General features: G+C 46.8%; 1 protein-coding gene across 2 annotated transcripts in view; it reads right to left on the reverse strand.

Annotated features, from left to right (window-relative positions):
• Positions 1-818: 818 nt before the first annotated feature.
• Positions 819-13,320, reverse strand: part of CDYL (chromodomain Y like) — a 182,761-nt gene continuing 170,259 nt past the window's right edge. For both annotated transcript variants that reach the window (XM_030314926.1, XM_030314927.2), the window contains exons 5-7: positions 12,045-12,255; positions 3,685-3,828; positions 819-2,484 (exon numbers count right to left, since the gene is read on the reverse strand). In XM_030314926.1, coding sequence (XP_030170786.1) covers positions 2,326-2,484; positions 3,685-3,828; positions 12,045-12,255 — 514 coding nt within the window. In that variant the 3' untranslated portion in view covers positions 819-2,325. The remainder of the gene's footprint in view (positions 2,485-3,684; positions 3,829-12,044; positions 12,256-13,320) is intronic.

Here is a 13,320-nt window from a genome sequence, read left to right on the forward strand (position 1 = left end):
CTATCTTGTGCAAGAATTCATTCCTTATGATGAGTCCTTATAAATGGAATTGCTCGATCCTGTCAAATTCTCATCTGAAGTTGAACCAAATTAGAGAGCATTTCCTGTCACCTTCCCCAACACTGGGCAAGAATATAAGGATTTAAGGTTGTCCGTTCTTCCTCCTAGTTGGGCTCGATTCATGAGCCAGAAGTTGGAACATGAAAGTTTTGCCTGAGAGAGGAGGGAATGTGGCCAGTGTAGAGAATGCAGAATCCAGGATGACAGGAGAACCGAACTGAATTAGTTCCCTAGTTCTAAATTCTAGGAAACAGACAATATGGTGTTGATGCCAGAATACTGGTTCTGCCACCTGGGCTGGAAGCCTGGTCCTGCCCCTATGGCATGTATTTCATACTTTAGGTTCCCTATCTATGAAACAGGAATGAAAACACCTACATTGTAGGTCTGGGCAATGGAATAAGTTACAACTCTACATACACAGATTAAAAAAAACAACTCAATACTAAATCACCAAAGCTTATGTGTAATAACAATGTAAAGTTCAGAAGTAGGAAGAACTAGGTAATATGTTTAGGAATATGTATCTCTGAAAGAGAAGCAAGGAGAAGACTGACACAAAGTTCAGGAAATGGTCACCTGGGGAAGGGTCAAGTGGACAGGACTCGGGAGGATGATATTGGTCAGATTGTAGCTCCTCCCCAGGTGCAGTTACAGAGTTCCTTATTCTTTAAACTGCACGAGTGCTATGCCCACATGCATACTTCATGGAAAAAAAGTCCCATGAGGAACTTCAGGAGTGAAGAATTAGACAAACATTTCCAATGTGTTAAGAAATATTAGTTTTATTTAACCAGTTTTCACAGCTGAATATTTATTCTATAAAAACTTTACAGATTGTACAGTTTATTATATATAGTTCAAACTACTGAACGAAAAAGTAGGTCCCACAGATGCAAAAATACTGCACCAACCAATCCAAGGTAAAGGCAGATTTACACGCTGTACAGCTCTCCACATGGCCGGGAGGTGGTCGGTTCTAAGTATAAACTTCCAAACTGTACAAAAATAAGGTTTTGATTTTATTTCATTCTTCATACATTCAATATGATTGCAAGCTCAGAAGCCTAACTAATAATAGGCGTCTGTAATCAGGAATCAGTCCCCACTCCTGAAAGGAATGTGAATGTCTATTTACACAGGGCACTCTTGGACGCCACACTCTACTCCGCATATTGCGTAGATATGAAAGCAGAGACCTGGGACATTAAACGTTGAATATAAGGTAGTTCTTTTTTTTTTTTTTTTTTTTAAAGGAGTTCCTGCATTTAATAGTGTGCCAAAAGAATTTTAACTTATTAAATAAAATATATTCTAAGTGAACCTAAAAATTACACTTTATAAACATAAAAATACTTTTTTTGGTGTAATACATCAATCATATCTGCAAATAGAAAACCAAAACTGCATATAAAGTAGTATTTCTCACCCAGCAACAAGAAGCACTTATGTAGTTATTTTTCAAAAGGGTCAGAAAAACTCTTTAAAATCCACTAAGACTAACTTATAACTTAGATACTCGTACTTAACCTATTCAGTGATTCACTAATACTGCAAAACAAGCTTTCTTCTGGAGAGACAGTGGTTTCCTCATGTTAACTGGGTAAGAACTGGATATATTAAAAAGGAAGAATCATTGGATTTTCCAGCATGAATCTTAAGTGTACTTCAGTTTGGCGGTATGTTCATCAGTGGGTTTTTCATCAGAAATACTTATCCTACAAGGTAAGTTTTACTTTTGATTCAGGACATTCCACCTCTGAGATACATGTACCTTTTCGGAGACAAAGGCACACCTCAGATCTTTCTGTATCTCTATTTGGGACAGGAGAGAGGAGGCTGGCTAATACCCTTTAGATTCTGTGTTCTAGAAAGAAAAAATAAGGGAAACAAACATTATTCCAGACTTTTCTGCCACCTGAAACCAGCAAAACACGCTTCGTTTCTTTTTTATACAGTACTAGCTAAAGATAACAAAAATTAGAGCTTCAAAGAGCAGTCTAGAGCTCACCATTATACTTTTATACTTGTGTGTATATTAAGTATAAAATAATGACGTTTGGACAAAGGAGCTTTGTAGTTATTTATTTTAAAGTTACAGTACTTAAAAACTCCTTGATAATAAATAGCTTGGATGTTGTAAGTCCTGCTTCCAAGCGTGAGCTAAGAGTGAACTTGTTTCAGGCTGTGAGGGAGGAGGAGGGCAACGTGGTGCCACAGGTGTGCTGCTCTAGAATTCCAGTGTCACCAGCAGGCACCTGGCCGTCAGAACTCATCGATCTTCCTCTGCAGGTACTTCAGCATGGAGTCCATCCCTTGAGCCGAGCCCCAGATTTTCTTCAGCACTTCACACTCCCTCTCGTTGGCCTGCTCCAGCTCCACCTTCATGTTACAGCGCACAAGGGCTTTGGACTCTTCCAGCACCTGGACCAGACACAGGCAGTGAGTCAGCAAGGGTGCGTGTCCACAAGCACTGGCTCTCCTTGTCCCCAAAGCTATGGAGGCAGTTAGCAAGCTTGAGTAATTACCTGTCAAAAAGGCTACCAGACATCTTTTCACAACGCACACCGGGCCTGAGATACATCTGAAGTCTATTCACTCTAGGTATCAGGCAAATGCTCAAATTAAGGAGAGCTGTGCTACCCGCTTCTGGCCCCCTCCCCACTGAGACCAGCCTGGCCTGGGCCCACACTGCTGCTGCAGGCTGGCGTGGCCTCTGAGCCAGACACCAGCTCTCGTGATGCCCAGTGAAAACTCTATGAATACCCTCTGAGGGGATTTTCTAACCAAAATTTAATCTTAACAGTGAGCGTTGTTCATGTCAGGGAGAGCCTAGATGGGAGTCATGTCTGTTAATGTTAAATGATGTTTACCTTATAATTTGCTAAATGCAATTGTTACCAGATTGAATATTATCCAAGATCATTTTTTTTTTTTTTTAAACACAGTAGGCTCCATGCCCAATGTGGGGCTTGAACTCACAACCCTGAGATCAAGAGTCACATACTGTACCAACTGAGCCAGCCAGGCGCCCCTATCCAGCACATTTATTAAATAAAAGCTTACATCCACTGTGGGCAGTCGGGAAGGAAACATGGTATAGGAAAGGGCTTTGGAGGGCACGCCTAGGTGGCTCAGTTGGTTGAGTGCCGACTTTGGTTCAGGTCATGATCTCACGGTTCATGAGTTTGAGACCTACATCGGGCTCTGTGCTGTCAGCACAGAGCCTTCTTCAGCTCTTCTGTATCGCTGTCTCTCTGCCCCTCCCCCACTTGTTCTCTCCCAAAATAAAACATTAAAAAAAAAGGAAAGGGCTCGGGAGACAGGAAAGAACTCTATGAATGGTTTTTGTAGGGTTTCATAGGACACTGTGAGATAAGTCCCTGACTGATGTGGACTCCTTCCGCTCTTAGGCATCTGTGATGGGGAGGAGGCAGGCAAGTGGGTCTGGAGCAATGGCACTAATTATAGCTCTTCCAGCATTTCAAGTGCAGGGGGCCATGTCAGGGGCACATGTGGAGGACTCAGGAGACACCGTTATTATGTGTGCGAGCTGTCTGGAGGGAAGGTTATGGTAAAAAAAGAAAAAAAAGTAACATATGTAAGAGAACGAGTTCCACGTACAACTGGATTACAGGAGGCAAGCTCCTTGATGCGAACCATAACTTCTTGGGTGAAGGTCCCGGGCCAAAACACCTGGGAGACCAGGCCTTTGCCGCAAGCCTCCTGCGCCGTCAACTTCCGTCCACTGAGCAACATTTCATTTGCCTGAAACAAAGAGAAGTTGAGACTCATATGAGATGTGAGGGGGAGGCAGGCAGAGAAGACCCAACCTGAAAATTCATCTAAAAGAATTCAAACCAAGGGTGGGCATCTGAACGGGCGCAGGCCCTGGTGGGCACTCATTGCGTGCCCTCGGGGTTCCATCTGCAGCCTGTGGGCAGAGAATAAACCCAACAAGGCACAATCCACCGTGCAGATGAGAAGTCACATACTGACTGGTAATTCACACACACAAAAACGTAAAATGTTTCTTTTATGACGGAATACAGAATAACATGAGCACAACCAAGAAATCTAACTTAGAGAAGGTCTATTTGTTGGTAATTGAAGTTACTGGCATGTGCCCCTCCTGCTGCTTCCTCTTGCCCAGTGGTAGCCATTCCCACACGTGAAGACACTTAATACACAAAACAGTGTCCTGGGAAATGGAGGCATAAGCAAAGCTAGGCGATTTGCTGTGTCAGGGATCTACACCAGTCACAGAATCACTACCCAATATTTGCTAGATCTTTGAGAGGCCAATGGTGGCTTCTTCTCCATATACACAGACAATGCTCCATGTGCAGTGTTTCTCCTAGAGTAAAACTTGGAAGGCCACATTTTACCACTTGGACATTAAAGTAAGAAACTATCCAGGACCTGAATGCATCCAAAATGACCATGACTGTGGTCTGCTTAGGAGGGTGTGACTATTGTTACTTCATATGACTCAATGGAGGAAACTAACATTTGTTATTTGTTAATAAAAAAAAAAAGTATATTTGTGTCTGTGTGTGTACGTATATATATGAAATTGATTTTAACTTTGTCCTGGATTCTGCATCATTTTCAAGGTCTCAACACCATGTGCACAGATTTTATCCCATTCACATAACAGGTGCAGAGATATCAAAATAGGGAGAAAACCTGACAAAGAAACTTCACACTATTCTGATGTGACAATTTCCTGCCTGCAGTTGATCTTGCACTGCTAACCTTCCCGAAGACTGATGGTCATGAAGACGTGACCATCATCTCCTGGGACTCAGGTAAAGTACACTCTTGGGAGGTGACCTTCCTTTTCCAAAAGAGGTAAAATATTGTTACGAAAAGGGCGTGAAGTTATTTAAGTATATCTCCAGGTTAACAGCACCTCTATGCCTCCTATAGATGCATTGAGACATTTACTGCATGTGAAATGCACAGAGTGCAGGGCACACAAGTAACAGCTGGCAAAGCTAATGCTTGGTTGACTCACTACCCTTTCCACACAGGCAGAGAATAGAAAACAGGGTGGAGAACAGGGTCCCTACAAGGACTACGAGGTCCAATGCAGACCTGTTACTTGCGCCGAGTCTTGGAAAAAGTCACGAATGTTCGAAGAGTTTGGAGATGTTCTAGAAAACCCCTGTACTGAGCACCTCTTCTCAGTGAAAAGAAGGCCAAAAAGAACAATGCATTTAGAAACCTGATTTAACCTTACTGTCAGCTGCTAAGACAGTTCTCTGAGGACAGAGCCAAAAGCACTGAGAAAGGGTGACAGGAGTGCTGATGGAATGGCTTGGTAGGAAGTGCTTGGTGGGTTTCCTCGTTTGTGCTTCTTTTACTCTCAACACATAGTGAAGACAACACCACAACTACATCACTTAAGTGTGAAATATGTCTTCAAGACCAGGTTGGAACCACAGGGTCTTAGCTCGCCTAGTGGATGCGAATGTGTGCCTGTCAGGAGTGACCCTGTCACTTCTCTGAATATTATGCTTTGTCCCCTGGAGTGACATCCCTACCAGTGTTCCCTTCCTCCTTTCTCTCCTCCATCCCTTTCCTCGGTTCCTGTGGGTCTGTGCCAGCCAGCTAGGCTGCCAGAACAGTCCCCTGCCATGTGCTGAGCTGTCACTGCCACCATTTCCTCCTTTCAGAGCCAGACTGACTCTGTGGCTGCTGTCCCTGAAGAGTCTTTCCCTACTTGGTCTTCTCGATTTCAGATGGGTGGAGGTGCAGGACAACAGAGGGCATTTCTGACTTTTCCCAAGACATGGATGTCACACTGACTCTAATGTTCATGGAAGTACAGGCAGTGAGTTGGTTTAAATTATAGTCAATGAAGAACACCGTAAGATTAGTAAGACTAAATACACTCAGTGTGAAGGAGCATGTTCTCAACTGTTCTCAGATGCTCAATTTCCAGTAGTTTTAACATGACAGGTTTCTAACTTCTACCCAAGAAACAGATTTGCAAGGTCACTGGCAGTTTCTTGGCTGCTGTTGTGTTCCAAAATGGCCAACTGTTTTTTAAAAAGTTATAGTGTGAGGGCACCCGGCTGGCTCAGTTGGTGGAGCATGCCGACTCTTGATCTCAGGGTTGTGAGTTCGAGCCCCTACATGTTGGGTGTAGAGATAACTAAAAATCTTTAAAAAATAATATAATAAAAAAGTTATAGTTTACCCAGACAAGTGAGAAATGCTGGAGAAAAGTGAAATAAGGACCCCTTTTCTTCCAGCCAAAAAAACACACATTAAGAGGTGTGGTGAGAAAACTTGATCAGCTTGGATGGGATGGGTTGGGGACCTTTGAGCCTCAAGGAGGTGACGGCTCTGCCCCTCACTCTGTCAGGTCAGGCTCTCAACTCCCCAGAGCAGCAGCCTCCCCAGTAAACTCGGGGTGAGGACTTCAGCCATTCATTGGGCATTTCTCCAGCATCGCCCCATCAGGAGCGAGAGGTGCCAGCTTTATCACCAGCTCCGTGTGCTCTTCAGTGAGGGTCTGCTGGGTGTCACTCATGGCACCCAAGCCACAGGACTCACTGTGGCACATGGCACCAGGCAGGCATGCCCTGCATGTTTCCTGGGGACAAAGGGAGCTAAGATGTGGAAGAATACAGTCCTCAGCTAACCTGCTGCACAGCTTGTGACGGCAGCTTAGCTCCACAGATGTCACTCTGTGCCTACAGGAAAGGACAGCTCTCACAGCTTGCTTTGGCTGCGTGCTCTTTTCATCCAGGGAACGTGATCCTTTCTGGCTTATCCTGCGTGCAGAGTTTTGCACCACATCCCGTGTGAAAAACCAAACCTGTGTAGCTTTGCCTCAGGCAGCTGGAAGCTTGCATACACCAAAAGCTCAAGAAGGGGATGTGGCATCTGGGTGGTCACCTTCTTTCTTCCTCTCTCCTTTCCTTCCTGCCTTCCTTCCCTGACTTTCTTTCCTGTCTCTCCTTTCTTTCTTATATACAGAGACAGCATGAGCAGTAGAGGGAGAAAGACTCCCAAGCAGGCTCCATGCCCAGCGCAGAGCCCAACGAACCGTGAGATTGTAACCTGAGCCACAATCAAAAGTTGGACACTTAACCAACTGAGCCACTCAGGCGCCCCTGGGTGGTCACTTTCAATGAGGGCCGTCACAGCCTGACTCACCCCAGCAGCATTTACTACTTTCTGGACAAAGGTTTTAGTCAAATGCTCTGCACTTTTTGAGTGCCTGCTTCACAGGCAGGCTTCTCAGCCTGGGCACTGAAAACATTCAGAGCAGACAGCTCTGTGGAGAGGAGCCTGTCCTGTGATTTGGAGGACACTGAGCAGCACCCAGCCCTCCACCCGGCAGCATCGCCTCAGCTGTGACAATCAAGTCTCCAGACACTGAGGCATGTCCCCCAGGAGGAGGGGGATGGGGCACACCGCCCTGGCTGAGAATCACTGTGCATGTGGTACCAGTAGATCACAAGGAGAAGTAAAAAGTGATGCATTTCAAAACTTGTCCAGGGAGGGGGAAATGCACCTGATGAAGAGCAGGCATTCATTTTGTCTGGCCTTCCTGCTCTATGTGGCTCTGCAAGATGGTATCGCTTCCCTTAAGTCCCGCCCTCTTTCCTCTCCTGGCCACGAGGGCTGTAACTTGTTTCTTCCCTCAGAGGAGCTGCAAGAAGATGTGGGGCTGAATTCTAAGGGTGCTTGACACGGAGCCAGATCACAGGGTGGGACAGGGATCTTGCTGATTTGGGAGCTCTCCCGAGATACAAGATTTAATACCCTGGCAGGTGCCCCATGAGACGGTGTGACCTTGCTCCTGGGATGGCTCCCAGAAGCATGGGGGAAGTGGCAGCCCAGACCAAGCGTGGCTGAGATGTCAGAAGCACTGTGGCTGTTGGATGGGGTGTGACAAGACAGCTCAAGGAGCTTGTGGCACATGCCGGAGACATGATCACAATGTAGGCCCCTGTGCTGGGAGTATGGCTGTGCTGGTCACAGCAGAGAAGAATGTGTTTTTTAAAATTTTTTTTTTTTTCAACGTTTTTTTATTTATTTTTGGGACAGAGAGAGACAGAGCATGAACGGGGGAGGGGCAGAGAGAGAGGGAGACACAGAACCGGAAACAGGCTCCAGGCTCTGAGCCATCAAGCCCAGAGCCCGACGCGGGGCTCGAACCCACGGACCGCGAGATCGTGACCTGGCTGAAGTCGGACGCCCAACCGACTGCGCCACCCAGGCGCCCCATAATGTGTTTTTTAAAAAACAATTCTGGGGGCGCCTGGGTGGCGCAGTCGGTTAAGCGTCCGACTTCAGCCAGGTCACGATCTCGCGGTCCGGGAGTTCGAGCCCCGCGTCAGGCTCTGGGCTGATGGCTCAGAGCCTGGAGCCTGTTTCGGATTCTGTGTCTCCCTCTCTCTCTGCCCCTCCCCCGTTCATGCTCTGTCTCTCTCTGTCCCATAAATAAACGTTGAAAAAAAAAAACAAAAAAAAAAAAAAAGAAAAAAAAAACAAAACAATTCTGGAGTTTTCACTGAATGCTGGCTGAGGCAGAACACACAGCCATGGGACATCAAATAACCACACATCGGAAAGGTCCACCAGGAGCTGAGTTCCATCAGGCCTGCTAGAACACCAGAGGGCACAGAGGAGCCTAGACCCCCATGTCACCTGCCACCAGTGCCCTGCCTCAGCTCACGCCTACAGCCGTATGGGGGACTCTCTATGAGCAAGCCTGGTTTGTGGGTGGGCTGGCCCAGTGTACGGATGTGCAAACTGAAACAGACGGCAAGTCCACCAGTGTCTCACCCGGCTGTAGTTGGACAAGATAATGATGAAGGAAAACACCGACACATAGGGGGTGTGCCTGTCAACCACCTGGTGCGGAAGGAGAGGTGGATCAAGGTTAGAACACACAGTGACCAAGGGCGGTGTCCAATGGCCTGGCTGGCTGGTCAGGGGCCTGGTCAGGGGACAAGGGGCTCTGGCATGCAGATGACTGGGGAGATGTGTATGTGGCTGGGTCATGCTGGTGTTCAGGAGAAAGTACCCACTGCAGAGAGGAAGAAAACAGCTCTGTGAGACCAGCCTTGGTCGCTGGCCACCCCAGTGCTGGCATGACAGACATGCAGACAAGAGTGCCCGTGGTGGGAGGGATGGAGCTCAAGGGCATGGGGTCTGATGTATCGAGGTGATTCAGCTACTGTGGCCGCTGAACATCTGGCCTCCAGCAAGACACCGATGCCAGACCACCTGCCTGGCATCGCTCCTGAGGAGACCAGCTGGTCGGCTACTTGGTGGCACGATGACTGTTGTCACAGGAGTACACACTTACTCTGGTCTGGGTTTGCTTTCCTGCCTTCGTGAGCACCTCTCTCTGAGTGGGCATAAAGTGCCCAGTCTACCATGGGGTGTGCCAGGCCAGAACTCCCTCACAGCAAAGAGGGTGTGGGAGCGGGCCTGTGACCATGGGGACCCTCTGGCTATGTCACATTCGTCATCTCCAGAAGCCACTGCTGATGGAGCACTGGAATGGTGTGAGGTACAGGCGGAGTACCATCTTGAAGGTGTGTACATGAAGATGGGCACCTTCCTCTGAGTTACAGTGTACAGAGTGCATCAAAGACCCTGACACAGTACCAGGTGCCCGACAGGAAAAACCCTTGGGACTGGGTAAGAAAGGAAGCAGGTGCAGCCCCCCTCTCCCCACCAATGATCTGAGGGCCATTGAGACTCTGGCCCTCGAAACTGGACTCTGCTTGTTCTGGAAGGGGCACATTTGGCCAGTGGACACAGCAAGGGTCCTACTGACCTTAAGGGTATGACTGCTACCTGGGCACCTGGTGCCTCCTGGGAGCCCCTGGGTCCTCCCCCACCCAGCTGCAGACACGAATGTGCAAGTGCAGCAACTCAGGGCTCATGGGATGGGGGACCCGTGTTCCACCACCAACGTGGCCACCGAGGCCAGCGGCAGTGCCAGCTGTGGGTGGTTTGGGACTAGAACAGGAAGGGAAAGGACAAGGATGGGGGTGGTCCTGAGACCAGATGTGGCAGTGGGAGCCATATGGGTCCCACTAAGCTTCTTCCTCTTTCCTTTAAACTTTATTTGGAGAATAGGTTTAAACTTCTGGAAAGATCATAAGAGCAATGTACAGAGTTCCTGTAAACCCCTCACCCCTCTAATGTTAACATCTTACATGACTTCTTACAATGATCAAAAACAGAAAATTACCATCAACATGGTACTATGAACCAAAGTACAAACCCTCTGCAAAGTTTGCTGGTTTTCCCATTAAGGTCCTTCCTCTGACCCAGAACTGTGTCTGAGATTCCATGCTGCATGAAGTGGTCAGGCCCCTCTGTCCCCTACAGTGTGGGGCAGTGCCTTGGTGTTCTGGCAAGTTCTCCGACCACGTGGCACCTTGGAAGGGCCCTGCTTGGTATCTGGAGACTGTGCCACAGTCGGGGCTTGCCTGGTGCTCTCTCTGGATTGGACTCCCAACTGTCAGGACTCTGGTGGAGCGATGCTGTGCCATTCACGCTGCAGGTCAGCGCCAATGACGGTCTTATTTCTGGGGAACTCTGACCACTCAGTAAGGTGGTGCCTGCCAGGCTTCCCTACTGTAAAGTTACTATTTTTCCCACCATAAATAATGAGGGGATGAAAATATCCATTTTCTCATCATGCCTTTACCTCTAACTTTAACATGCAGGTGGTTCTTGCCTGCAAGAGTTATCAATGGCTAATCCTTCTCCTCTACATTTCCCCCAGGACAAGTGGCCCCCCTCCAAATGTGTATGAAGAGGTGGATCTGAAGAGACAAGGGGTGGACTGTGGTGGACATGGGGATGTGCTGCCAAAGTCTGTCCAAGGGAGGTCTTGTCCCAGCTGCTGGGAGTGCCATTGGCAGCTAGCCATCAGCTCCTTCAGGGACTCTCTCTGCTGCAGAGCCACCTCATCCATGGTCACACCCTCTTCCTGGGCAGCCCACACTCAGTGATGATGGACATAAAGGAATTAGCCATTTCAGCCCACTGTGGGTCAACTATGACAGGCCATACATGCCCCAGAGCTTCCCATGGTGGCCCAAACCTCCCTCTGTCCAGTCTCAACCACTGCCATCCTGCCCACAGGTACAGACTAATATTTCCCCACCACACCAGACTCCACTTCCATGTCTGCTGTGGAGACCCCAACCCATGACACCACCTCATGCCCTACTTCAAGGAATAAGAAATGCAATGTGTGTAGCTGCTTGAAAAATCGAAAGCTACAAACACAAACTCTTATTATGGATGGATTAAAAATTAAAAAAAAAAAAAAACTCCACAATCAGATGGGAAGACTTCTCTTATCCTAAACAACTTTGCTCCTTTCATTGCTTTCCCTTAAAAGTGCAGATTTTAGGATGGCTCAGTTGGTTAAGTGTCTGACTTCGATGCAGGTCATGATCTCACGTTTCCTGAGTTTGAGCCCCTCATCGGGCTCTGTGCTGACAACTTGGAGCCTGGAGCCTACTTCAGATTTTGTGTCTCCCTCTCTCTTTGCCCCTCCTCCACTCATACTCTGTCTCTCTCTCAAAAATAAACATTAAAAAATTTTTTTAAAAAGTACAGATTTCAGGTTATTGGGTTAAGAACTCTTCGACTGCACACTGCTGTTTGGGTTACAAATTGGGTATTTACTAATAGCAGATATCAGTGTCAATTATGCAGAGAGATAGATTCCTCACCAAACAAGGCCCTTCTCTAGGAAATAATGCAACACAGTGTCAATAAACGTTCTATGAACCAAAACATGAAAACCTCCTATGATTTCATGAATTAAGAATATGAGTTAATGAACAGGATTGAACTACAAGTGCATCTGATGGAAAGTCTCCTCAGAATGACACCCTGTATATATTTAGAAAAAAACAATAACCAAATTAGATTTCTTTAGGAAGTTTTCTAGAATAATTTTTAAAAACAGAGGTACTCACAGATGCTCCTCCCATAATCTTGGGAAACATAACGGTGGAACAGCCATCTGGACTCTGTCCGAAGGTAGTATAGGGTGTTTGAAACCAAGCCTTTTCATTGGCCCAAACCACATCACAAAGAGGCAATATGGAGGCTCCTAGTCCAATGGCTGGGCCATTTACTGCTACAATAATAGGCTTCTTAAACTGAATGAAAGTATTCACGAAGTTTCTAAAATGAAAAATAAATGGGAAATTACTCAAAACATTGTGTATTTGAGCAACAGAAAAGTCTACTTTTATAGAATTCAATATATCAAGATGTAAACTGTTTGGAAATCAGTACAAGTTGATTGAGATTCGTGGAAGGCCCTCTTCCAGAAGTGACCCAGAGACTTATGTACTGTGTGTTGTAAAGGCTTCACAATACCCTGGACACTATGTGAGAGTGGCTGTTGCTACAGGACCTATGTGAAGATCATGGGTGACATACAGCCAGAGGCTGCTCTTGGATTTGCAGCTGGCTCTAGGCCAATCCATCTTTCTCTTCAACTTTTGTTCCCTTTAAGACACAGGAGTCCAATTAACACTGTGGGCTTCAGATGACCAATCTAGACGCTCTCCGAAAGAAAAACTGGCATGGGGCATACCAAGACAGTGCAGTGTTAAGAGAAGACTAGGGGTTTGGGGTTAGAACCTATGTGGTCTGAGTCTGGACTTAGTATGTGATTTCAGACAACTCATTGACTACTTGGAAACCACAGATGTTTCCTGAGTTTATGTAGAATTAGATGGAATGATGGGATGCCTGGGTGGCTCAGTTGGTTAAGTATCTGACTTCAGCTCAGGTCATGATCTCATGGTTTGTCAGTTTGAGCCCCACATCAGGCTCTGTGCTGACAGCTTGGAGCCTGGAGCCTGCTTCAGATTCTGTGTCTCCCTCTCGCTCTGCCCTTCCCCAGCTTGTGCTCTCTTTCTCTCTTTCTCTCAAAAATGAATAAACATTAAAAAAAAAAAAAAGAATTAGATGGAATGACCTGGGAGAGGGATGTATATACAAGAAACTTCCAGGCTGGTTTAAGACAGGAGACCCAAGAAAGAACCGCAAGCACCACAGACACATGCCTGCACACCACTGTGTACCCCAGTGGAGATTACGATTATAGCAGGATCTCAAAGGAGAGCAGGACTAGTGGTTGGGCAGCCTTCACAGAGGACGTGGATTTTGACAGAACTGAGCCAGTGCTATTTCTGGATTTGTTTTAGGATCAGACTGGAAAAGTAGGCTGCTCTTCAA

Source organism: Lynx canadensis, chromosome B2 (genome assembly GCF_007474595.2).
Source record: "Lynx canadensis isolate LIC74 chromosome B2, mLynCan4.pri.v2, whole genome shotgun sequence".
NCBI lineage: Eukaryota > Metazoa > Chordata > Mammalia > Carnivora > Felidae > Lynx > Lynx canadensis.